The sequence below is a fragment of the Pogona vitticeps genome, chromosome 2 (genome assembly GCF_051106095.1).
Source record: "Pogona vitticeps strain Pit_001003342236 chromosome 2, PviZW2.1, whole genome shotgun sequence".
In the NCBI taxonomy this organism is placed as follows: Eukaryota; Metazoa; Chordata; class Lepidosauria; order Squamata; family Agamidae; genus Pogona; species Pogona vitticeps.
The window spans coordinates 24,803,581-24,829,018 of NC_135784.1; the positions used below are offsets into that span (position 1 = coordinate 24,803,581).

The 25,438-nt window shown below is 42.9% G+C and overlaps 2 protein-coding genes and 1 long non-coding RNA gene across 7 annotated transcripts in view; 2 read left to right on the forward strand and 1 right to left on the reverse strand.

Annotated features, from left to right (window-relative positions):
- LOC140704063 (uncharacterized) overlaps positions 1-927 on the reverse strand; it is a 10,757-nt gene extending 9,830 nt beyond the window's left edge. For both annotated transcript variants that reach the window (XR_013542691.1, XR_012083164.2), the window contains exon 1: positions 787-927. This is a non-coding gene — a long non-coding RNA (uncharacterized LOC140704063). The remainder of the gene's footprint in view (positions 1-786) is intronic.
- On the forward strand, positions 813-24,912 carry LOC140704060 (E3 ubiquitin-protein ligase TRIM7-like). Of its 4 annotated transcripts, none has more exons than XM_072988759.2 (7): positions 813-1,229; positions 4,874-4,969; positions 6,573-6,803; positions 7,457-7,479; positions 8,718-8,836; positions 10,853-10,888; positions 23,877-24,912. In XM_072988759.2, the coding sequence occupies exons 1-6, from the start codon at positions 813-815 to the stop codon at positions 10,882-10,884; spliced, it is 918 nt and encodes a 305-aa protein (XP_072844860.2). In that variant the 3' UTR covers positions 10,885-10,888; positions 23,877-24,912. The 4 variants fall into 4 exon arrangements, with proteins under 4 accessions (XP_072844860.2, XP_072844859.2, XP_078244743.1 ...); XM_072988758.2 differs by lacking the exon at positions 23,877-24,912 and adding an exon at positions 21,419-23,589; XM_078388617.1 differs by lacking the exon at positions 23,877-24,912 and adding an exon at positions 17,246-18,477.
- On the forward strand, positions 21,018-23,589 carry LOC140705030 (E3 ubiquitin-protein ligase TRIM7-like). Its single transcript, XM_078386833.1, is given in 3 exon segments — positions 21,018-21,105; positions 21,419-21,440; positions 21,442-23,589. Coding segments are annotated over 3 exon segments (594 nt in total). The 3' UTR covers positions 21,926-23,589.
- Positions 24,913-25,438: the final 526 nt, after the last annotated feature.

A 25,438-nucleotide genomic window follows, 5' to 3' on the forward strand; every position in this document is an offset into this window, starting at 1 on the left:
GAAATTTCAGAAAAATCCTGAGGGCTTTTCCTGCAGAGTTGGACAACCTGAGACTTCTGAGATTTAATTGGTTTTCTCGACCTTGTCATGAATCCGCTTAAAGGTACAAGAAATGCCAGGATCTTACCCTATCTATTTCATTGTTCCAGACGTGGACATGAAAGACTGTTGGGAGACTGACTAATGTAAATTGGAGGTCTGGCTGAGGAAACAAAGGTATATTATCATAGGTGGGCTCCGGGGATAACGGATCCTGCAACACCACCTTGTTCCTCTGGAGTTTGTGGCTCCAGAGAAGAGAAACAAAAGGGGGCTTAAATGCCCACCAGAATCGCCCGCTGCAGCGAATTTACTCAGGTCAAGGAAAGGGATGCCCTAACAGGGCTCCCCCACAAGCAGGGAAAATCCGAATAACTAATCCACAGGATGGCCATAAATCAACATGAGGGCACCTAAGAACAAAAGTCATGCACTGCATGGAGTATGAAGTTGTGTATTCAGCAGAAATAAACAAACAACCTGCATCTTTTTGTCTAGAGAAGGGGAAGAGATGTTCGGAGTCCTGAAATGGATCTTAAACGACCCTGAAGCCAGACCGTTTTGTCACTAGCATATATTTGTCTTTCTCTTAATTCATCCCCTTCCTTTCCTTATCTATCAGTTTACGAAAGTCCTCTTTTCGGAGCCCGATCCTTCCCCTCCTTGCCTGTTTTTCACCCGTGGATGATTTCAAGCTGACAGGAAGGGAAGCGCCCTCCCTCTGCAAGCAGAGAAAGCGAAACTAACCAGTTCGCTGCCTCGAGTGACGAGAGATGGCGGCTGCTCCCCTTCAGGGTCTCTGCGAGGAAGTCACTTGCTCCATCTGCCTGGAATATTTCAAGGATCCCGTGATCACAGAATGTGGGCACAACTTCTGCCGAGCCTGCCTGATCCAGAGCTGGGAGGGGTCGGAGGGCGAAGAGATTTCCTGCCCTCAATGCCGAGCAAAAGTCCGGAGGAGCCTCGTCTCCAATCGGCAGCTGGCCAACATTGTGGAATTGACCAAGAAGCTCCGTCTTCAAGAGGAAACGATCAGTGAGAGAAATGGGGGAGCCTGTGGGAAGCACCGGGAGCCCCTGAAGCTCTTCTGCAAGGATGATGAAGCCCCCATCTGCATGGTGTGTAAATGGTCGAAGGAGCACCGAGAGCACCAGGTGGTTCCTCTGGAGGAAGTTGTCCAGGAGTACAAGGTAGAAAGTAGTGATGGCAGAAATCATTGGGGGGGGGCAAGGGATGGGGAGCCTGTTCGTGAGGCCTCTGGGTTGTTGTCAGTGGTCTTTTATGTGCATGCATTTAAAGAAATGCCAGCATTTGGGGAGGGTGACATGTGCCCTTCTTGTCTCCCCACCCCCCATGGGCATCCCTGGTAAGGAGGAGGAAATTTGGACCAGGGAATGAAATAGTTGTGTATCTTGCCTGAAATGTTGTCTGCAATCATCTGTAAAAGGGCCTGAATTAACCATTAAGTAAAATAGGCAAGAGGGAAGTGAAACCGAAGTGGAGTCTCTATCAGGGATCTTCTACCAACTCCCATGAAGACTGAAGAAGCTGCTTGGATGAGTAGCGAAAGGTTTCAACCTAACAAGAAAGACGTCCAGTTGTGATGGTTCATCTTCTAGAAATATAACCACCTGGGGAGGACTGAGAATCTTGACATAAAATCAGGATGTGTTTAGGGCCTGAAGGGAAGGGGAGGCCCTTACAGAGTTTGCCAAAGGAAGGAGATTAGATCTTTGCTCTCCTCCGCAAAAGCAAAGATCTTCAGCTGGACATGGACTTCCTTCCTCTTAGCTGGGAGGAACTGGAGATCCACTCCAATCCTTTGCTTCAACCGAGGAGACAAATATCTGCTCTTTTGCAACCTGGGGAGCCTCTTTCCTTAGTGATCAAGTCCTGAGTCCCAATCCTTGCCTAGTGAGAAAACTCATGTCCTGATTAAAAGGATCAATCATCATCACGATTGCCTAGTGTTGGCTAATTTTGGAGGTTGGGTGGAGACAGGGATAAAAAGAGCTGCTGGTCTTTTAGACCTATGGCCACTGCACCATACAAGCAAGTGGAAGAAATAACAGCCACTGTTAAAACACCCCAAGATTGGGTTTTACAATCTAGTTTGAACTTTTCAGTTTACAGGTTCTGACAAAATCTGTCTATTGGTTGTGGGTTTTTGGCCGTGTTCTGAAGGTTGTTCTTCCTAACGTTTCGCCAGTCTCTGTGGCCGGCATCCTCAGAGGACAGGAGAGGACTCTGTGCTCACCAGAGCACAGAGTTCCTACTCCTGTCCTCTGAAGATGCCAGCCACAGAGACTGGCGAAAGGTTAGGAAGAACAACCTTCAGAACATGGCCAAGGAGCCCAAAAAATGCACAACCACCATTAGATCCCAGCCATGGAAGCCTTCGTGAATACACTGGTGCCTCGCTTAACGAGTGCACCGTTTAATGATGAATCCGCATAGCGACCCGTTTTTTCGGGTCGCTAATGCGATTGCTTACCGATGTTTCCAATGGGAAAACATCGCATTGCGAAGACCGGTAAGCGTTTTCGCTTACCGATCTTCGCATTGCGATGTCGGGGGAACAGCTCATTGACGGTTCCAAAATGGCTGCCGGAACACCCAAAATGGCCACGCACAGCGTTTTCGCGCCCTGTACTCGCTTACTGAGGGCGCAAAAATGCCTGCGCTATGGGGAAACTTCACTGTACGGTAAGTTTCTTGCCCATTGGAACACATTAAACTTCATTTAATGCGTTCCAATGGGTTTTTCTATTCCGTATAGCGATGTTTCCCCATAGCGACGGTTAATCCGGAACGGATTAACCTTGCTATGTGGGGCACCACTGTACATTGAAAATCTGTCTATATTAATCAAACTGAAAGTGTATGTTTTGGCTGGGAGCCTGTCATTTGATTGTTTGTATGCTTTTGTACTACCGTACAATTGCACTCATTTCCCACGCTAGCAAGGTTATGCTCAAAATCCTCCAAGGTAGGCTTCAACAGTATGTGGACCGAGAACTCCCAGAAGTGCAAGCTGGATTTCGAAGGGGCAGAGGAACTCGAGACCAAATTGCTAACATGTGCTGGATTATGGAGAAAGCCAGAGAGTTCCAGAAAAACATCTACTTCTGCTTCATTGACTATGCAAAAGCCTTTGACTGTGTGGACCACAGCAAACTCTGGCAAGTCCTTAAAGAAATGGGAGTGCCTGACCTCCTTATCTATCTCCTGAGAAATCTATATGTGGGACAGGAAGCAACAGTTAGAACTGGATACGGAAACACTGATTGGTTCAAAATTGGGAAAGGAGTACAACAAGGCTGTATATTGTCTCACTGCTTATTTAACTTGGAATACATCATGCAGAATACATCATGCGAAAGGCCGGACTGGAGGAATCCCAAGATGGAATTAAGATTGCCGGAAGAAATATCAACAACCTCCGATATGCAGATGACACCACTCTGATGGCAGAAAGTGAGGAGGAATTAAGGAACCTTGTAATGAGGGTGAAAGAGGAGAGCGCAAAAAATGGTCTGAAGCTCAACATCAAAAAAACTAAGATCATGGCCACTGGTCCCATCACCTCCTGGCAAATAGAAGGGGAAGATATGGAGATAGTGACAGATTTTACTTTCTTGGGCTCCATGATCACTGCAGATAGTGACAGCAGCCCCGAAATTAAAAGACACCTTCTTCTTGGGAGAAAAGCGATGACAAACCTCGACAGCATCTTAAAAAGCAGAGACATCACCTTGCCAACAAAAGTCCGAATAGTCAAAGCTATGGTTTTTCCTGTAGTGATGTACAGAAGTGAGAGCTGGACCGTAAAGAAAGCTGACCGCCGAAGAATTGATGCTTTTGAATTGTGGTGCTGGAGGAGACTCTTGAGAGTCCTGTGGACTGCAAGGAGAACAAACCGATCCATTCTAAAGGAAATCAATCCTGAGTGCTCACTGGAAGGACGGATCCTGAAGCTGAAGCTCCAATACTTTGGCGCTTGGAGAGGCAAATCTAATGAAATCTTTGGTAGGGAATAAAAGAGTGCTAACTGTGGAGTCCCTGTCAAACACAGGTCATCATGAGCTGATGCTAAAACCCTTGTAGATTTAAGGAGTTGAAGCTGACCTGGAGAATGTGGTGGCTGTAATTTATTTTCTGGAGAACTTTCTGAAATCACTTTGGGATAGGTCTTTCGGATAGTTCAATTGTAACTGGATGCCAGGAACCTCTGTGCCAACACAGACTACAAAGCAACTACAGGGAGGTCAAGAAAGAGAAAAAATACCGTATTTTTCGCACCATAAGACGCACTTTTTCCCCACAAAACGGGGGGGGGGTGGAAAGTCTGTGCGTCTTATGGAGCGAAGAAAACAGATTATATTTTCCAGTTTTCTTCTCCTAAAAAATTGGTGCGTCTTATGGAAAGGTGCGTCTTATGGAGCAAAAAATATGGTGTGAATCCATCATCAGTCTTAGAGGAAGTTGCCCTTTCCTCCAGAGAAGAATTCAGATGTGAATCTTTTAATGTCATTTTAGATCAGTTGTCTTTGGCCTTACAAAACTGCAGGGCAGCATATCAATCAGAGTAGGGCAGGTTCAAAGTCATAGCCAACTTATGTTGCCAGCTTGATGCAGAGATAAGAACTGAAACTATTTATCACTGCTTTCCAAAGTGAATTCACCAAGGTGTTCTTGCTCTAACAATCAATGTGCAGGGTACGGTGGGCTGTCCAAGGTGCAAAGGAGCTTGTCCCTCCATGATTGGGAAGAAATATATTCTTCGGTTCTCTTTTGCCTCTGAATTAAAAATGGACTTCTTTTTTCCTTTCAGGATCTTATCTACAGCCACCTGAAGCTTCTGGAGGAGGAAAGAGCCGAAATTTTAACATGCAAAGCAAATACAGAAGAAGAAAGCCAAGACTTACTTGTGAGTATCAGCGTCCCTAAAAAGGGAACAGTTTCTTAAACTAGCATGTGGAAAATGCAAAATAACATGAGTAAGTAAGTAAAGTTTTATTATGTGGTCATAGACCCGATTATACAAAGATAAAATACATAAAATAAATACATAGTATAGTATAAAATAAATGCTTGCTATAGTGTTTTGCAAATTCTCGTAGCTGAAAAAAAAATCTTAGCCACTAACTGTGTTATTATTTGATTCTCTCTAGACAACCAAAACTTCAGATAGTGGAAAATGCAAATATAACATAATCAGAATCCAGAGCCATGAGCCAATCCTCCTTCCAAGCACTTTGTGACCTCACCCAACCCAGGCTTGTCACCTTTTAAAATATCTTTCCAGTCACGTGTTTGACACCAGCCAGTAACCACATTACACCCGGTAGCTGAAGAATGCTTCCCTGTTAACAAGTATATTGGTCAGGATTCCCATCACACACATCTATTGTTTAGAGTTGCCTGATAGATCACTGTTGTGGTGGGCTGTCATGTCGCCTCTGACTTACAGTGACCTTATGAATGAGTTGCCCTAGAGTCGGACACGACTGGACAAATTGTCAAGGGGAACCTTTATCTTTACCTACCCATAAATAAATAAATTGTCCATCCTCTTCTGCTAATACGTTTGTTACTCCAGGTATAAATGTATCTTAGTCTTCGGGCCATAGCTTAAGTGTTTCACCTGCTAAGAATCCACACTTGTCATGGGATCCAGCTGGAGGGCATTGCTTTCGGCTTCTCTCAGAGCCTCACCCTGTCATGATGTGCATCGAAGAAGGGGGATAGATCATTAGAGAAGAGTTAATGGAAGGACATTTGAAATGTGGATCCTTTTAGATGAGGGGATGGGCAAATTCCAAACTATACTTTCCTGCCTCTGGGAGTTGGAGGACTGCATCCATTTCTGCACCCAAACATGAAATATATTTCTTAAATCTTTTCAGCGATTAAAGCTCACTTGTATCCTAGTGGGAAAACATTTTTTGTAGAAGGTTGAGGATGCAAGAGCTAAGCTCTCAAAACATGGCACAATAACACCACCAGTCCCAATCCTGAGACAAAAGAATTAATCCAATGGAACTTTTTCATATATAAAAATGTAACTTTTGCAGACTGGGATGAAAGGGGGGCTGGAGGTCCAGGAGCAAAAAGGGCCATGATTGATTCCTGGGGCCACATGCTATGATTTATAGGCTGAATACGCATGTGCACACACAGACATTGAGCTATAGATAGATAGATGGAGATACAAAGATGGGGATAGATAGATATATAGATGGATACAGGCTTATTGGCCTACGCATCCCAGCAGTACTATATATATATACCACTCCATGGTATATATATTATATAAGAGTTAAAGACTCTTTTCTGCCTACAAATCCCAACAGCCTTAGCCAGTGTAACCACCGTGGAGGGATTTGGGGAGGAACAGGAGAAGGACATCGGAGGGGCACAAGTCCCAACCCTGTTTTCACCTTTGGAGCCTTGACTTTTTGAGACCACCCTTCACAGGCCCTGCCATCAGCCTCCTTCCCTCCCCCTCCTTTCTGACTCTCCTCCTGCAGAAAGAGACAAAGGCAGAGATGGAAAAGACAAAGGAACTGTTCAGAGAACTTCACTCCTTTTTGAACGAACAAGAGGAGCGTCAGTTGGCCCATCTGGAACAGGTGGAGAAGAAGATTGCAAGGAAAAGGGAGGAGCACCTGGCCAGGCTCTCCAGAGAGCTCTCCTCTCTTGGAGGTCTCATCCAGAAGATGGAGCAGAAGCGTCAGCAGCCCCCAGGTGAACTCCTGCAGGTAAGACTGGCAGAAGGAAGCCAGGCTGCTCTTCAGGGGAAAGCTGGCTCTGCAAAACATTTTTGGCCCCACCTACATGTAGAGAGAATCAACTTTAGTACATACAGAAGAATCGAGACAATCATGTCAGTGTGTTGACCTCAGTGTGGACTAAATATTGATGGGAGCACCTGCAGTTTTCACTTCTCTGCCAATGCATTGATTCCAAGCCATGCATCATTCCTGCCTCCTCTTCTGAGCCTTTGCAAAAGAGCCGGTTCACCTCACTTGGAAACTGGTCACCAGAGCTGCTCTCATCCATTGCTTCAGAGCCGGAACACTTCTCACGGATGACAAACGCAGAGAGACACACAAACAGACACAGACCCCATTTTAAATGGTTCTGCTAACTTCCAAGAATCCTTTGCCCTAAAAGAGAGGAGATAAAATACCTGCCACCTTAACCCTGATCCTTCAGATACCTCTTACTCCCTTATTGCAGTTCAGAGGCAGGCAAAGGTTTTTTAAACCCTTCTTGTAGGAGATGATGGATCTCTCCTCCGCAGTGGGGTGGGCTTGGTGTGGAACATAAGGGGGGCCTGTGGGTGCCTCCCCAAAGACTGACGTGGTAGAAGCACTGATCTCCCTCTTCTTTCTCTCTTTTTCCCCTCCAGGATGTCAGAAACCTCTTACAAAGGTGAGTGGAGCCTCTCTTTTTTCATCAGGTCTTGATAATCCTGGGAGGGGCCTTTGTGGAAGGAAAATGGTCCCAAACTCTCCTGGAGAGATGATGTTAGCTCTCGACTATTGGGAGAGGTAACAACAAAGGGTATGCTCAGGAGCACCTCCTCCGTCCACCCAGCGCCGCGGCCAGAGCACAATCCTTTCCTCGCCTCCATGGCTCCTTCTTGCCTTCTTTGTTTTTCTAACTCATTCTGCTATAACTGTTTTTAAAAATTACACTAAATGGGGGATTTGTGAATATCTCCGTACACGTTTGTTTTTGAACATCTGTTATTGATAGGATCCTCTGAGGGTCACTAATTCTAAGGGTTGCCGTAAATTGGAAGTGGCTGAATAGAACACAGGAAAAACAGTAACATATTTCTTAAGCTCTTTCTGCATGGTATCTGACAAAGAAACTAATAAGAATACAGCAAGAATATTACAAACAAAAGCTTCGTGGAAACACAGAAAGTTTGGAGTGGATGATGAAGCCCTAAACTTTTCTAGGCAGTGTGAAAACCTTTGGGAGCAGGATTTGTAGGTCGTATCTCCTCTCTGTCTATAGTTACAAAAAAGACTCTTCCTGCTGATAACACCATTCAGCAACAGCTATTCATAGTAATTAAAGACACCTTTCTCCTCTCCTGCAGCTCCAAAAGTGGTTTGGAAAAGCTGTGGGATGGAAGGAGGAAGTTTTAATTGCTAAAAGCCATCCTCTCTTGATATCATCCGCCTTTCGCAGCGATGGCTATGGAAACTGAGTTTCCTGGGATTCCTGTTATTCCTGCTTTTGGTTGTGAGGCAGAATGAGGACTCTTGGTCTCTGAGGGTTTGATCCGGGGAGACAAATGCTTGAACCAACTGCTACCCCCTGTGCCTCTTCAAAAGCCATTTTAAGCCATTCAAAAAACGGAAAGAGAAAAGGCCGAGATGCTGCTGTTTTGCACTTGCTTCATTTCTTGCGGGAAAGGAGAGGGATGGAAGGTCTTAGGTCCCCACAAATCCCTCAAAGTTAAAACTACAAACGTAGGAAGGAAGAAAAATATTTGTTTTCATATTTTCAAACCTGAGGGACTGCAAAATGTCTCTGGGGGCCACATGCTGTTATTTCAGGTTTTCTGGAGGTTTCCACTCAGTCCCTTTGTTTTCCCGGAAATTCTGGGTAGGGTTAGGTAGGTTTGGAGTAACATTTGTTCCCTCTACCAACAGGCATGAGTACAAGGAGCCCTTTCAGAATCCTGTGGCTTTCCCTCCTGAGCTGAGGTGGGAGATCTGGGATATCCGTGAGAGGAATCAATTTCTAGCTGAGAAGACAAAACAGTTAAGAGGTAAGGCAGAGTGCCTGCAAGGAAGGACCCTGGTCCAAGAGGGAACAAGACAAGAATGTGGTTGTTGTTTTTTGTTGTTGCATGACGGATGGCAGTCACAAGGGAGAAAGCTCTTCCCAGATAGCCCAGCTCTCTTTCCTTTCCTCCTGAAAGGACCAGACCCAGACTTATTCTGGGAGACTGTGAGGTAGAGTGGGAGGGACATGTTGTTCTCCATGAAAAAGGAAGCTGACACAGTGTGGACATGGCGGGGGGAGGGACAGAAATCTCCCTCCTGCACTTGATCAATTTCCCTCCTTCAAAGCAAGTGCTCATCCGCCCAGTTTGAGTAACTCCCTCTAAAGGTTCCTGGAGTCTTTTTCAGTTTTCTGCACCCTGGAGATTGATATCAGACACATGCAATGGCCAGTTCACTGCTCACCATCCTGAATGAATTAAGTACCAATGGGTCCGTTTTCTGGAATCAACAAATGCCAAGCAATGTTTTCTCACCATCTTTTCTTTCAATTAGAAGGGAATTCGATCTCTTCCTAGTCGCATTTTTAAGATCACCTTATGAATTGTCATGCTTATAGGAAACTAGACAATAACTATACAGTGGTGCCCCGCATAGCGAGCGCTTCTTTTTCATTCAGAAACAGAAACCTTTATTGGCATGCTGCATAAATAACATAATAACACAATAAAATACTGGGGAAAGATTCATTACAGGCAAGAGGAGGTGCCAGGAAGTTGTAATTGAAGCCCCTCGTTTTGGGGAAGCATGTTGCGGCGTCTCTGAATAATGGCCTGGACGTATCTAGCAGTGGATAGAGTGACTTCCTTACTAAGGTCACATAGAAGGTATTGTATTTTCCTCAGGTCTGCCCATCCGGAATGAGAGAGGAGAAAAGCCGTCAGATGTGACAGACGGATGTCCTTGTACAGTGTACAATAAACTGAACTGAGAGTTTGCCCATGTGGCCAGGGCGAGCGCTTCTTATAACGACGAATCCGCATAGCGATGAGGATGAGCGAAAATCACATTGCGTTTTTTTTAAACAGCTGATCAGCGGTTCCAAAATGGCCACCGGGTAAACAAAATGGCCGCCCACAGCGTTTTCGCGCGGTTTCCTCGCATACCGGGCAGCGAAAATGGCGGCCATATGGAGGAATTCCGCATAGCGGTGAGTTTTTCCCCCACAGGAACACATTCAACGTGTTTTAATGCGTTCCTATGGGTTTTTTTGCCCCACATAGCGACGAATCCGGATAGCGACGATTTTTTTGGAACGGATTATCGTCGCTATGCGGGGCACCACTGTATTGTGTAAACCTACAATGTAAACTCTGTGAGACTTGATCATTTCTTGGTATGATTTATAAGGTATTCAAAAGTCAGCTGTGGCTATTAGTCTTTGTCCTATACAACTCCTTAAAGGGGACCCACCCCTGGCTTACAGCATATGGCAGGAGATGTTCTGCATTCATAAAAAAACAAGGATACCCAGATTCCTATCAGCCCATCATTCTGTTGGCTCTTAAATAATAAATTAATTGGAGAGGAACACTGGCTTTTTAAGGGGTTGGGTAGATGATAAACCCGATCAGGAGACTTTCTTCAGCATCATACTGTACGGCATTTCTTGTGTAACAAATCAAACCCCAATGCCATTGGCCTCTGACAGAATTGTACGGTGTTTTATTTTCAAGATAGGTGAAACAATGGGGATAGGGGAAACTTTTCTCAAACTACTAAATTGGCTAGACATGGGTCATAAAATGGTCATCAGAACTAATGGGAGGGAGTCAGCTGCTCTTTTAAACAGCAGAACGAGGGACCAAATATGTCCTCTTTCCTCAGCTTTATCTGCAGATGCCATGAAGCCTCTTGGCTCTGTTCATAAGAGCAGACACTGAATTAAAAGTTCTAAATATTAATGGAAATGAATACAGCCCAGATATGTTTGTGGGAGGATATGTTTGTGTATAAGAGGCTCTGCTGCTTGATTTGTACTTTCTTCTTTGTTTTCACAGATAGTACTGTGTTATCTGGATCTCTACTCTGAAAAGGTACGCCTCTCATGGCTCCCTACATCTGTGGAAGGGAGGGGGTGCCTCTTGGTTTGAGGCTCTTTAGACAAGCAAGAGCTAAAGCGATTGCTGTTCCCACCAAGAGCCTTCAAATCCGTTGCTCGCGCTTTCTTCAGCTGCTCAGTAGAGAGAGGCTCCTCCAGAGCAGGACCGTGGGTTGCTCTGCACAGTGTGCAGAAGACACTCAAACAGAGACACTGGGAAGCAATATTGCCCCAAAGCATAAAGACAGAAAACATATTGTCGCACTTTGAACATTTAACAGTTTTGCTTATTTGGGGGGTGGGATCTCTCCACACCGAGCCTTCGTTCAGCTCACCTTGCACCCCTATTCCTGTTTCCACGTGGCACAGGCCTGAAACTCGTGTTAGAGTCAGAGCTGCTTTTGGATTTTCTAACCTTTTTAACACCACTGCTGGGTGGCGGTATAGTTTTCTTCGGCTTCCCTGTAATTTACTCCAGTGCAGGATCTGTTCAGGGGGACCCTCAGATGCCATTCCTCCGTCCTGGTCCAGAGGCCTTGTAGGTGGGTGTCATCTGACGACCTTTCTTTATGAGGGTGTTCCTGCTGGTCGCTCTCCAGCTCCCCACGCCTTGCTCCTCCTCCTCGTTAGCTATCTTGGAATATGAGTTGTTCTTTTATTCTGCTTTTTACACGTTATCTCTTTCACACACAGCACAGCAGTGAAATCTGAAAATGAAAAAAAAAATAGGAATATGTGAAGGTTTGAGATAGGAGGGAAGGCAGAGGAGAGTCTGGGTCTGAGGAAGTACGTGTGGATCCACAAAACCTTTTAAGGGGCCACAATATTTTATCTTGTCTTATTGCCACAGTTCTGAACCAGACTGAGATGGGGCCTTATTCTGAGTATTGGTACTATATCCTCATGACTAGAGATGGGAGTATTCGCAGATGAATACCCCCTTACAATAAAGAGGGTCCAGCCCCTTAGGGTTAGACTGTCCACTCACCGTTCCATGCAGCTGCGAGCTTTGCACTCCTTTCCTATCGCTCCGGAGCTTGTGGTGGATTAGCCACTCTTTGACCTAGCAGAGAGGCTCATCATCCCACCTCTTGCCTCTGCTCATGACCCAAGACCAAAACTAAGGTCAACAGAGGGTTTGCCTACTCATTGTAATTGAAGTAGGCTGGATTGGGTTAAAAAGAGGTCTCTAGGAGGGCCAGCATGTGATCCTCAAATCCAAAGGTCATACGGACCTCAAATGACCCTATTTGGTGTGCAGCAGCCAGATGTAATTTTCCCATGTTGTGAAGGGCCCTAACAAGAGAGCCACTTCACAATATAGGCAGATTAAGCACACCCTTCACTCCTTCAAGCGAAAAAAAAATTAAGTGCATATTAGAACAGTGAGTATGCCTTACCTCACTTTAAAAACAACACTAAGTTATGTATATTAAAAGTTAGGTATAGATGCCTATAAGGGGAAAAGTTTCTGCACCGAGCAAGGGGTTAGACTTGAAGCCCTCACAGGCCCCTTCCAATTTCACTATTTTATATGATTCAATGATTCTAGATTTATTTATTTTGGTTTTTTATTTTATTTATCTTAAAATGTAAAGTTATTTTAATTTTTAAAAATCCAGTATGTTTAAAAATTACCAGTCTGTGCTAGCAAATCTAGACAAAGAGGAAACAATACTAAAGAAAACAATCAAAAAGGTAGTGGCACCTTAAAGATTGTAGTCTTTCCAGGTGAGCTTCCATAGATCAATCTATTTTACAAGACATGTTGGACTGAAGAGAAGCTACAGGGATAGGCCAGGACCTAGAGTGTATACCTGCAGAGGAAGAAAATGAGGTTGTAGATCAGTGTCTGGTGTTCCTCGTGAACTGGATGCGGGCGAATAAACTGAAACTTAATCCAGACAAGACAGAGGTGCTCCTGGTCAGCAGAAAAGGCAGAGCATTCTCTCTGGACCTGTTTCGCCCACCCCACCAACCCACCTCAGTTCGATGTCTGTGCATCCAAAAGATTGTGGAAGGAAGCGGGGGGGGGGAAGGGAATTTCAGTGTGGTGGAGGGATTGGTGGAGGGGACAGATCTTGCTGCTTCCCTTTCTTTATTGTGCACATGGAAATTGGGACTAGGAAACCCAGTATTAAACAATTAAGGGTAGTGACATGGAACTTAGATTATATAAAACTAGAAAAGGTTATGTTAAACTGGCAGTGGACTTTGACAATGGACATAATATTGAATAGATTAATCAGTATAGATAGCTCCAAAGGAGAGAAAGAAGTAAGAAGGTGAAATGTCACAATAGCTTAATTCATAAAACAGATCTGTGATGAGATGGGTTTTTGAGTTAAAATCTTTTAAAGGCATATGGGTTTTGTAATTAAGAAATAAGCCAGAGAGGTTCCATTTTGTTTCTTTGTATAAAGTATCTTTGCTATGCTGACAAGTTGTTTTCTAGGCGAGCGAGAGAATGTTATTCTGAAAGCCTGTGAAAGCACTCTGTGTGATTAGATAGATGGGAATTGTTGTGACTCTTTGATAAACTACAGTAACCCAAATAACATCTGGTGCGTATGAGAAAGAAGTCATGTGGTGCAACAAGACTGTTTGCCTAGTAACGAACTCTGATTGGATGACATCGTGGGAAGGTGCATTAAGCCCTTGCCAGTTACTCTTGAAAAAGGAACTTTTTGCCTATAGACATTGTCTTTCCAAGACCAACCTTTCAGTGACTCGTGACCTACTCTTCAGCCATTTGGGACTCACCCTAATGTCTTTCGAGACAGGCTGGTGGCCTACCTACATGGACTGGTTCCTATGCTTTGCTGGATTACTTTTGGACTTATGGGATTTTTCCTAAGGACTGTGCATGGACTATTTTCTATGGACTGTTCTATGGAATATTCTTTATGGACTTCTTTTCTTGGAATACTCCATATGGACTATGCTCTTGTAATGCTGTAAGGACTATGGTATATTTACTGGATTTTTCTTTTCTAAGGACTATGGGACATATAAGGGATTTTTACTTTTGTTAAGGGATTTTTATTCTATAGGATCACCAACCCCTTATTCTATAGGATGGTGGCAGCTGCGCGATGGACCACGTGCTGGGTTTTGTAGTACCTCAGGATGACCAATCTTTGTTCTATCTAACAGCTTGAGTAACTCTGATCCACAAGCTAAGTTTTGATTGCAGTGGGACACTGAGGCTTCAAGGAGCTAAGTGCTTCTCTAGGTGTGAACAGTAGTTTCCTAGGAAACGCTGTTTGCCGGCAATTAGGCTGTGGTGAGAGGTGTTAAATCTTCAGGCTGTGGTAATGTGTGTTAGAATCTGGGGTGCTCTTTTAAGAAAGAGATACCCAGTGGGACAAGCAAACTGTTAGGAAACAATTGGATTTAATCAGTAGGCATGTGCAGGTTGTTACAACGTTGTAGTGAAGAAATTCCAAGATGCATGTCCTTTATTTTTAGAGTGCTTGCACTCTGTAATAGCACCCAAGTTGAGCAGGTCATTTCACAATCTTAGGATTGCATAAATGACTCTGGCTACTTTGTTCTGGCTACCTTGTTCAGCTTGTTTTGGCCTAAGCGTACTCCACTACGATTTTAGGATCTGGCAGGAGTACCTAGTTGCATCTGGCTTGGCCTAGAGTCATGCCCTATGATCTTAGAGGTATCTATCTGCACCCAGTTCAGTCATTGATCATCTCTGTAACTTTAGGATTCACAGAGTGATCGCAGTTTTTCTTTTCTCTTCCTTTTGGATTTTTCAGTATTTTGGTTTGGCAGCTGTCTGTCTTCTCACAGATCTTAGGATCACAGAGTGACAGCAGTTGGTCAAAGGTGCAGAGGAGATTTTTAAATTTTTAAATTTTTTTCTCTCTTTTTTGTTTGTTTTATTGCTGACCTAGCCTAGGCTAGATTGCCAGCAGAAGATGGGGGAGCAAAAACAGTCGGCAACTGTGGACAGAATCTTGGAAGTGGCTTCGGGATTTTTCGAGCAAGCCAAGCAGAAAATCGAGGAAAGAGATTGCCTGATATGTGAGCTTTATCAGGAAAACATACTTCTAAAACGTTTTTTAAGCATAGAACCTGGCTTGATGCAAAAGTTTTTCCAAGCTCAGCAGGGTTCCTTTGGGGATTACTGCAACGAGACGCTCCAAACAATTGGGAGCGATCCTGAGATGCAAGATGCTTGTGTGGAAAGAGTTAACGAGGCCCAGTGGAATTCTCATGAGCATTCCAGAGAAGACAGCGATTCATCGCCCGTCCAAACAGAGGATTCACAGGCCCTGGAGCCGCGCGCAGAGAAAGGAATGCAGGAGAAAGTTCGCCAAGAAGCTGTCTCCTTGAGGGAATTAGCATCGGACGACGCAAGGGAAAACTGCAGTGCTCCAGAGAATTTCAGTGCATTGGGATTCAGCTCAGCACCAACCTCAGCTCTTTTCCAGAGCACAGGACAGGTGAGAAGTTCTGAAATAATTCGGGATGAGACTATGGGTTTGCCAGAAGGAGGAGAGCAAGGGATTTTCCAAAGCAATAAAGCAATTGCTGGGACTGAGAGGCCTCACATCAGCTTAGAAGCCAAAGTAGTTGATGGGGGAGTGAAATACCGAAATGATGAAATAGAGACTCAGCTTAATTCTTCGCTAGGACTTGTGTCAGCAGATTTTGATGCATGTCAGATCTCAAACAACCCCCCTTCTCTTAGCCCAGAGGGAACAGCGAAATCAGACACTGGAAGTTTGGCAGTGACCCCGTGTGCTTCATGGCAGTTCGGGAGTAACGAGTGTTACCAGGGGGGTGGCCTACTTAGCGTACCGGAGCAGTCTGTTGAGAAAGCTGGAGGAGTGAAGGTTTTCTCAAGAGTCTTTGCCAAGTGCCATAGAAGGTGATAGTGGAGCGGTTTTGCAGCATGGACTTTCACGTTGTTTCAATAGTACAAGTGAGGGTGGAACTAATTCTGTAAACTTGATTAAAGATAGAAAGCTGCATTTGAACCTGTCAGATGGTGAGACTGTTTCTAACACAACCAATGAAGGGGGAAGCGCTAACTTTTTGGGATTACAAAGTACTGATGTTTCTCCAGAGACTGAAATCATGACTGGAAACTTTGGCCCAGTACCACAGTTAATCTTCTCAGAAAGATCTTTAGAAAGAAAAGCAGAGGTTTGGGACCATACTTATTTTCAACAGCCTATTTTCCAAGGAAGTGGTGCGAATGCTGATACTGTTTCTGAGGCTATGCAGAGTACTCCCGAGGGAACTATGATGCAACAGCGGCCTCTTGTGACCAAACCTGATAGCACAGTTAATTCAGAAAGAACACCAGCAATTCGGGTTTACATGTGCATTACATTTCTTGACCCAGAGATTCCTGACATTACACCTGTGGTAACTGAGGTAGACCAAGAGAATAATGATCAATTTAGCCAAGAACAGGTATTGGAGTCTGTGTTAGCTAATCACCAAAACGTTTTCTCTAATCCACCTGGAGAGTCTAATGTGGTGAAACATTCCATTACAGTCAATGATGGTTTGACAGCTGTATTCAATACAATTTCAATTTGTCAAGGCGAACAGGATGCTAATCCTAAAGAGGAATTGGATTTTAGCCAGTTAAATAAGTTCACGAAGACTGAGACAATCCCTACAATCAATGTTGAGATGTTGGTAGAAATTGTTGCAAACGCTGAATATATTTCTCTGATTGGAATAAAAGGAGGGCTTTATCAGATTTTAATTAAAGAGGAACATCGCCCTTATACATCATTTACTTGCCCTCAGGGAATTTACCAACTCAGAAAACTAGCACCTGAAATGAAAAATACCTATGTTACTTTTCAGAAATTGGTTGATGAATTGTTTGGTGATTTATATTATGTGATTGGCTATGTAGGCAACTTTGTAATTTACAGCCCTGATCCAATTCAAGCAGACCAAAATGCTTTGACATTCTTAGAGAAGCAGAGACATCGAAGCCCAAGATTAACGCAGTGGTATTTCAGATTGCAAAAATATGATTTTGATGTTGAACATCTACTTGGAAAGGGGGCCTTAATTGCTCACTGGTTATCTCGAATGTTTAGTGCAGATGCAAGGGGAGAAAATGGCTAGAATTGATAAAGCTCTGATGTTTAATTTTCTTGGTATTCTGTATGACAATGTTCCTGAGCATACATAGAGTGTTTTATCCATTATTACTTCATATCAGTATATTGGTTTAACAGGTTATTATGATGTTAACTCTGGTTTCACTATTTTACTGTTGATGACTAGAATATTATCTGAGCATATGCAGAGTGATGTATTTGAGTAAGTATACTAACATGTTTGTTCTTCTGTTTTTCAGACTAGTAGAAGTGTCTAACGCAAATTTCTCTCATGTATGGTAAATACTGTAATTATAATAGTTCTCATGTATCAATTGTTTTGCTATTTTAGAATCATATTTGAAATGTATTACTTTATGCTCATGTTAATATCTTTCTCTATTTTGTTACTGCTTAATTATGACATCTCATCTTATTCAGTTATCAAAATTAAAACTTAAATTGTTTGGGAATTTTGTTAATCTTCCGGGGGCTTGTGATGAGATGGGTTTTTGAGTTAAAATCTTTTAAAGGCATATGGGTTTTGTAATTAAGAAATAAGCCAGAGAGGTTCCATTTTGTTTCTTTGTATAAAGTATCTTTGCTATGCTGACAAGTTGTTTTCTAGGCGAGTGAGAGAATGTTATTCTGAAAGCCTGAGAAAGGACTCTGTGTGATTAGATAGATGGGAATTGTTGTGACTCTTTGATAAACTACAGTAACCCAAATAACGTCTGGTGCGTATGAGAAAGAAGTCATGTGGTGCAACAAGACTGCCTAGTAACGAACTCTGATTGGATGACATCGTGGGAAGGTGCATTAAGCCCTTGCCAGTTACTCTTGAAAAAGGAACTTTTTGCCTATAGACATTGTCTTTCCAAGACCGACCTTTCAGTGATTCGTGACCTACTCTTCAGCCATTTGGGACTCACCCTAATGTCTTTCGAGACAGGCTGGTGGCCTACCTACATGGACTGGTTCCTATGCTTTGCTGGATTACTTTTGGACTTATGGGATTTTTCCTAAGGACTGTGCATGGACTATTTTCTATGGACTGTTCTATGGAATATTCTTATGGACTTCTTTTCTTGGAATACTCCATATGGACTATGCTCTTGTAATGCTGTAAGGACTATGGTATATTTACTGGATTTTTCTTTTCTAAGGACTATGGGACATATAAGGGATTTTTACTTTTGTTAAGGGATTTTTATTCTATAGGATCACTGAGGACTATAGCCTTTTTATAACCTACTTGGATTATTTTGTTTTTACTAATGATTTCCTAGACTGGAACTGTTTTTATTCTTTTTAATGTCTTTTTGTGGTTTTTATAAGGTTTTTGAACTCTTTTATATTTTTCATGTTTTCTTTGCCTCACTACATCTGTGTAACTAAACAGCACAATGCTAGTTTGTTTGTTTTGGTTTAATTGGGCTTTGATACCTAGTAACATGCTTTTTCTTTAATAAAATAAAGATTATAAAACTCATTTGGTTTCCTGAACAGTACACTTGTCATAGGGTCATCTGAGAGTGTTACCTCGGCATAGCTTACTTAGAGTCCTGTCAGTGGTGCAAGTTAAGTCTAAGGACTACAAAGCCCACTTGAACTTTTCACAATAATATCTGAGAGTACCAGGGTGTTCTTATGTGGGCAGACCTGTGAGAAGGAGTGGTGTATTATGGCTAGCTGAATTTGGACTCATTCAGCCCATTTTAGCATGTGCAAACTCCTGATTGCTCTCTGTCCAAGCTTACACGTGGGTTTTCGAACCCGTGTTTGCGACAAGGATGTGTGGAGAGAATTAAAGGGTGATGAAAGAAAGTTCTCCTACTCCTTGACAGTACAGGAATCACTCTCAAGAATGGATTATACTTTTGTATCCAAAGAGTTATTATCAAGGATAAACAATATAGTGATTGATGCAATACAACTACTTTGTCCCAGTTAGAGGAGTGGGTGTGGCACTAGGTGGAGGGATAATAGGGAAATTGTATCATAATAGTGAATTTAAGGAGTGTCTTGTAGTGCATGTTTGAACTGTTAATTCTCCTTTTTTGATGTTGTGTTTTTGTTTTATTTTAAAATTAATTTTTAAAAAAGAAAGGCAAATCTAGACAAAGAGGAAACAATACTAAAGAAAAGAAAACAATCAAAAAGGTAGTGGCACCTTAGAGATTATAGTATTTCCAGGTGAGCTTTCATAGATCAATCTATTTTAAAAGACATGTTGGACTGAAGCGAAGCTACAGGGATAGGCCAGGACCTAGAGTGTATACCTGCAGAGGAAGAAATTTAGGTTGTAGATCAAATCACAGATCTTGAAAACTACAATAGGATGACTGCAAGTTTGAACTGACTTGACTGCACATAACAACAAAATTTTAATACATATTTCCAAGCTTTAATATCAGAATTGGCCACCAGGGTAATTGTTCTTTGTAAATTTTTATCTGTCATGTTGTTAAGGCTAACAATACCCATCTGCACTGTACAGAGTGGTTGCATGTCAGGAGGCTTAAACAGTTCTGTGCAGACTGAATTAACATCTTCCACATCATTTTAATTTAAGAAGACTTTTCACACATGATCTAAAAGTGGCCATTCTGGGGAAAAGAAACTACAGTACAAGAATGTACAGCGAGATGGCTGAGATAAAATATATACACATGCTAGATATCTACCTCAGTGGACGCAATATAAGGCAATGCTTTTTAGGGCTTTACCAAATATAAACACTACCATAATTGCACTGTACTATATCTCCCAGATATATTTTCCTGTTTAACAGTTATAGAACTTCAAAAGTAAAACAGGTAATCTTAACTCACTGCCATATTGCTCTTCTAGTCATTCATTCCCTGGGGTAATTCACATCCTCTTGTAACTGTTCATAAAACCTCTCTTAAAAAGAAGAAGAAAAGGTCATTAGCAACTCTTGTCAGTATAAATAAATAATTCACGTTATTCTACCATTATTATTCCATAACAGAGGTTCTTACATCTGTAACAACACAAGCTTCAACGGATTATATCTGTATATCAAATAGGCTTTCACTCCACTTTTAAATACCCATTGACTACTTACCAACCAAACACGAGCTCTGTATTTTGATGTTACATTTAAATATTTGCCATATTATGTTTCTTTCTTATGTGTGAGGAAGTGGACTTGTCCACAAAAAGTCACATTAAGGTCTGTAAGGTGCCATCGCCTTTTTGTCTTTTTTATTTGCATTTTTTTATTTTGTTTTTACCTATAATGTATTTGCGAAGGCTGTCACAGCCCGAAAAACCCACAACAACCATTTACCTATAATGCTTTGTACAAACTTACACAGCTACCTTTTCTACAACTATACCCCCCAAAAAAGCACATTGTGTGGGCTTCTACAAATGAGGCAGTGTGATTGTGCAAGAACAGGCTCGCCTGAAAGCACCCTGTGTTTATCTCCTACTCCAGTGGTTCTTAACCTTGGGTTACTCAGGTATTTTTGGACTGCAACTCCCAGAAGCCTTCACCACCAGTTGTGCTGGCTGGGGTTTCTGGGAGTTGCAGTTCAAAAACACCTGAGTAACCCAAGGTTAAGAACCACTGTGACCTACTCCACCGTCTGTTTTCCTTTCTGCTGGGCTTGCCCAAACCCAGAAAAAAGTACAGTGGAACCTCTACTTACGAACGTGCCTACCTACGAACATTTCAACTTATGAACTGCTCCAGCCGCAAAATTTTGCTTCTACTTATGGCCGGAGCTTCAACCTACGAACAGAAAAAGGCAGGGGAGAAGGGCGGGAAATTCAAACCATTGGTGGCGAAGAGGCTGCTTCTTTGTAGCTCTTTTGCCCCAATGGTTAGGAAAAGGGAGGCTCAGCCTCCAGGGCTTCTAGCGCCTCTGCCGCAGGCTTTCCTGGGGCTCACAGCAAGCGCTGCCTTTCTCCCCCGCTGTGTGGCTTCACTGCCACCATGGGAGGCTTTCCCGGGGCTCGCCCCAATCGCCGCCTTTTTCCGCCGCTATCCGCTGCCGGGCAATGGTTTCTGCCCCACCGACGCAGGACAATGGTTTTCCCGGGGTAGACCGGGCCTACCAGAGGAAGCCCATAGGCAGGACTTCTCCTCGTAGGCCCGGTCTGCCAGGGCTTCCCCTTGTAGGCCTAGTCTACTCTGGGAAAGCCTGCGTCGGCGGCGCGGAAACCCTTGCCTGGCAGCGGATGGCGGCAGAGAAAGGCGGCGATTGGGATGAAGCCCGGGAAAGCCTCCCATGGCAGCGGCGGAGAAAGGCGGCGATCAGGCCCTCCCAAACCTGCAGTATTCGGAGGCCCTATTGATTTTGAGTTTGATTCCCCTGGCGTTCTTAGGGTCAGCATCTTGGCCAGTTGGTTCAGTTGACATTGCTCCTTATCTTTTTCCTCTCAACTCTCTTCCCCTGCAGCAAATGTAACCCTGGATCCAGACACAACTCATTGTTTCTGAAGATTGTAAAAGTGTGACATACAGTGACCGGAGTCAAAATTTGCCTGACAACCCTAAGAGATTTGCCAAAACTTATACTGTGCTTGGAAACGAGAGATTCATGGAAGGCAGACATTTCTGGGAAGTTGTCGTGGGAAGTGAGGAAAGCTGGCTGGCAGGGGTCAGCAGAGAGTCCGTGGAAAGAAAAAACACTGTTGTCTGGAATTCTGAGGGGGGCATCCTGAGTGTAGGCAAGTGGGGAGGTGGATTGTGGGATACCAGTCATCCTAATTTCCTTCGTTTGTCTCCAAGTGATAACCTCGAGAGAATTCGAGTGTCTCTAAATTGTGCTGCTGGGAGTGTTGCCTTCTACAATGCTGACACAGCAGACCATCTGTACACCTTCTCTGAAGCCTCATTTGTAGGAGAGACCTTTCTGCCCCTCTTTCATGTCTTCAAAAAGGGGAACCTCACAATCTCCCCTTAAGGCCAGACAATTAAGCTGACCTCACAGAGCCTTTTTTTTTTAAACCAAGAAGATGGAATCTAGAAATCAAAAATGAATTGGTCACAAGGCCATTGTTTCTCTACTCCAACACACCCTAGAAAGGTTTCTGGTTACAGGCCCTAAGAATCACTCACTCATTTGGAGATCCTGACTTAGGGTATAATAACGCTCGGAGCCACATGCAGGGAACGCTACAGGTTTGGAGCAGGCAAAATTGCATGTTTTCCCATTGATCGCCCAACGCAAAGGGAAGTGCAGATCAGTTTGGATTCCCCTCCCTGACCTGCCCAAATACATAGCTTTCCCCTCCATTTCTGGAGCTTCTGCTTTTTTATTTTAAAAAATGAATCAATTGATTCAGGCACGTTATCACTCAAACTAATGCAAAATAGCCTCAGCATAAGGACACACTCTGGAATGGTGAGCAAAGCCCTTTAATAACACCTTCCTTTTCTTTAACATGCTAAGTCAGAAGCAAAACCGCTCTCTGAAAGACTTTGTTCACAACTCTGGCACTTGGGACTTTTTTAAATGGTCTCAAGTTGGCAATCTGAGGGAAATGCAGAGTTAAGATATCTCTTAATTATTTCTTTTGTGTCAGGCACATTGGTGAACACTCTTGGAGAGAGTAGTAATGAATTTTAGAGCAGAGCTTCGATGTAATGCATTACTTGTAACAAGTTACTTTGGTAACGTATTACAGTTCCTAGGGGAAAAAAACAGGATGGAGTTAATTTCACTCTAACTCCTGTGGTTGTGTAATTCACTATCTTTTCGGTGTCACAAAAATTTGCTTCTCTCCGTTACTCCATCGCTTGCCTGAGCAGTAAGGGTAAACAGGAAGAGTCACATCAACGTTTCATTTCCTGCATTATTTGCTGTGGATGAGGAGGAGAGATTGTCAAGGGAGCCAGAAGGACAACATGCACGTCTGAACACGGAAGCTTTGTCCAAGAGGATTTCCAGTAATTCTTCAAGACAACCTGATAACGCTTATTCTGTTGAATACACTCAGCAAAATGGCAGGCGGTAGATGGAATTTGTCTTACACTTCTGTGGTGTCCTTGATATGACAAATCAGTTTGTCCACTAAATCAATACTCCCAAGGATGCCTGCTCAGAGAATTTTGGCCAAAGTGGATTTGATGCAAATCAAATTAAATGATTTTTTAAAAAATTAAATAGTGATTCAAACTGTGATTTAAATCAGTTTTAAAAATGTTTAAATCATTGATTTTTACTCATGGTTGTTGTGGGTTTTTCGGGCTCTTTGGCCGTGTTCTGAAGGTTGTTCTTCCTAACATTTCGCCAGTCTCTGTGGCCGGCATCTTCAGAGGACAGCACTCTGTGCTCTGGTGTGATTTTTACTCACTCTGATTTCACCCAACCTACTACTTGATAACTGGGGGGGGAGGGGATTTGACACATGTAACATAACAACAACAAAAACCACTGTTAAATGGAAGATGAACACTGTATTGTGTCCTATATTAACCAGCCTGGAGACAGATTTGGTCTGTTCGTTCATTCCGTTGTATTATTTCGCTATTTTATGGTTTTGTTACTGTTGTAAGCCTCCCAAAGTGGCCCTGGCTGCCAGATGGGCAGTATATAAATCAAATAAACAAACAAACAAACAAACAGTAACCTTCCTTTTGACATCACAAGCTAGGTAATCTCCATAAAAATACAAAATTAAACATCACAGCTTGAAAACAAGTAGAACCACCAGTTACAAATCTGGAGAACAATATACAGTATATAGCATACATGTGTTAAAATACAATGAGGGCAATACAGATAAGCAGCAGAAGACACAAGAAATGTTTGTTTTCCTAAAGATCTGAGAGGAACTCTGCTTTAAAAGTCAATTCATGTCAAATTGCTGCTGTTGTGTATGTTGTAACACACTTCACTGTCATTTTTTAAGCTGCTGCTGTTCTAGAAGCCAAACAAATCCAAACTGCTACTTCAACTAGCCACGAAGCGGCAGTGTTACCCTCCAGAGAACTCATTTTGTGCTATCATGTTAAGAGTTGTTAGACGAAAAAGGGGCAGTTCCTGAAATGGAATTTTATAGTCTGAAAGTCTATTTTTGAATGATTTAAGTTTTAGTTACACAGAGCAATTTGAATGGTCTTTTATATTTTAAAAAATCCTTCAATTGACATACCTGTTGACTGTTAAACATTATTCATTTCAACATCCAGTAAGATTCCTCATTAGGGACTGTTGAAAAAAATAATATTGTACAGAAAAATAAAGATTCAAGTCCTGAAGGAAATTTACTTGAGTTTTTTTTTTATTTTATCACTCATATTAAATGATCCTCTAAGGCAGTTGTCCCCAACTTTGGGCCTCCAGATGTTCTTGGACTTCAACTCCCAGAAATCCTGGCCAGCAGAGGTGGTGGTGAAGGCTTCTTCTGGGAGTTGTAGTCCCAAGAACATCTGGAGGCCCAAGGTTGGGGACCACTGCTCTAAGGCCATGTGTAGCAGCCTCTTGGTCTGGAAGTGTTTCCTATTAGGAGCCTGCTTCCCTTCAGGGACTGGCTTCTTGATTGAGTTTTTTAATGGATTGTTACGCATTGCTGCTTTGAATGTGTCCTTAATGTTTGTTTTCATTTACTTTTTATCAGAGTGGAATTTGTTTACTTTTTAGCATTTGTATACTTAATGTTTTAGTTTTAAATACTGCCTTTTAGTGATGTAAGGTGCCTTGGGTACTTCTTTAAGGAGTCATATTTGAAATGAATAGATAAGTAAAACAAAAGAGCCTCACTGCTATTTATAAATTTTATTTTTCTGGATACATAAGAGCAATTTATGAATTACCATTTTGGCTTCCTATGACATTAGAACATTCAAGGCTGAATACAATTTTAAAGCCACATGATACAAGTTAAAAAGGGTTGGAGGGAAGGAAATAAGCAAAATCCAGGATATGTTAGAACTTGCTAGCTCCATCTTTTACATTCTTGTTGGCTGAAATTCTGTTGTTTTAGTATCGTAAGCTGTACCAGAGTCGGCCCACGGAATCGGTGGGGATATGGTGAGTCCACGACTCTTTAAGTTAATCCATTGATTCACTTATGTTGATTCGCTGATGTTGGGAAAGTCTGAAGGCAAGAGGAGAAGGGGACGACCGAGGATGAGATGGTTGGACAGTGTCATCGAAGCAGCCAACATGAATCTGACCCAGCTCCGGGAGGCAGTGGAAGCCAGGAGGACCTGGCGTGCTCTGGTCCATGGGGTCACGAAGAGTCGGACACAACTAAACGATTAAACAACAACAACAAATTGATTCAAGTGGATCTGTTCTAACCTGCTCGAGCATAGTGAGTTGAAGTTTGAATCAGTGCAACTTACAGAGATCCATTTAAATCAATGCAACTTACAGAGGAGCAAACTCACCAAATCCCCACTGATTCTGTGGGCCTGCATTAGTGTGACAGGACTACGCTAAGCAACAGAATTTCAACCACTGTGTATT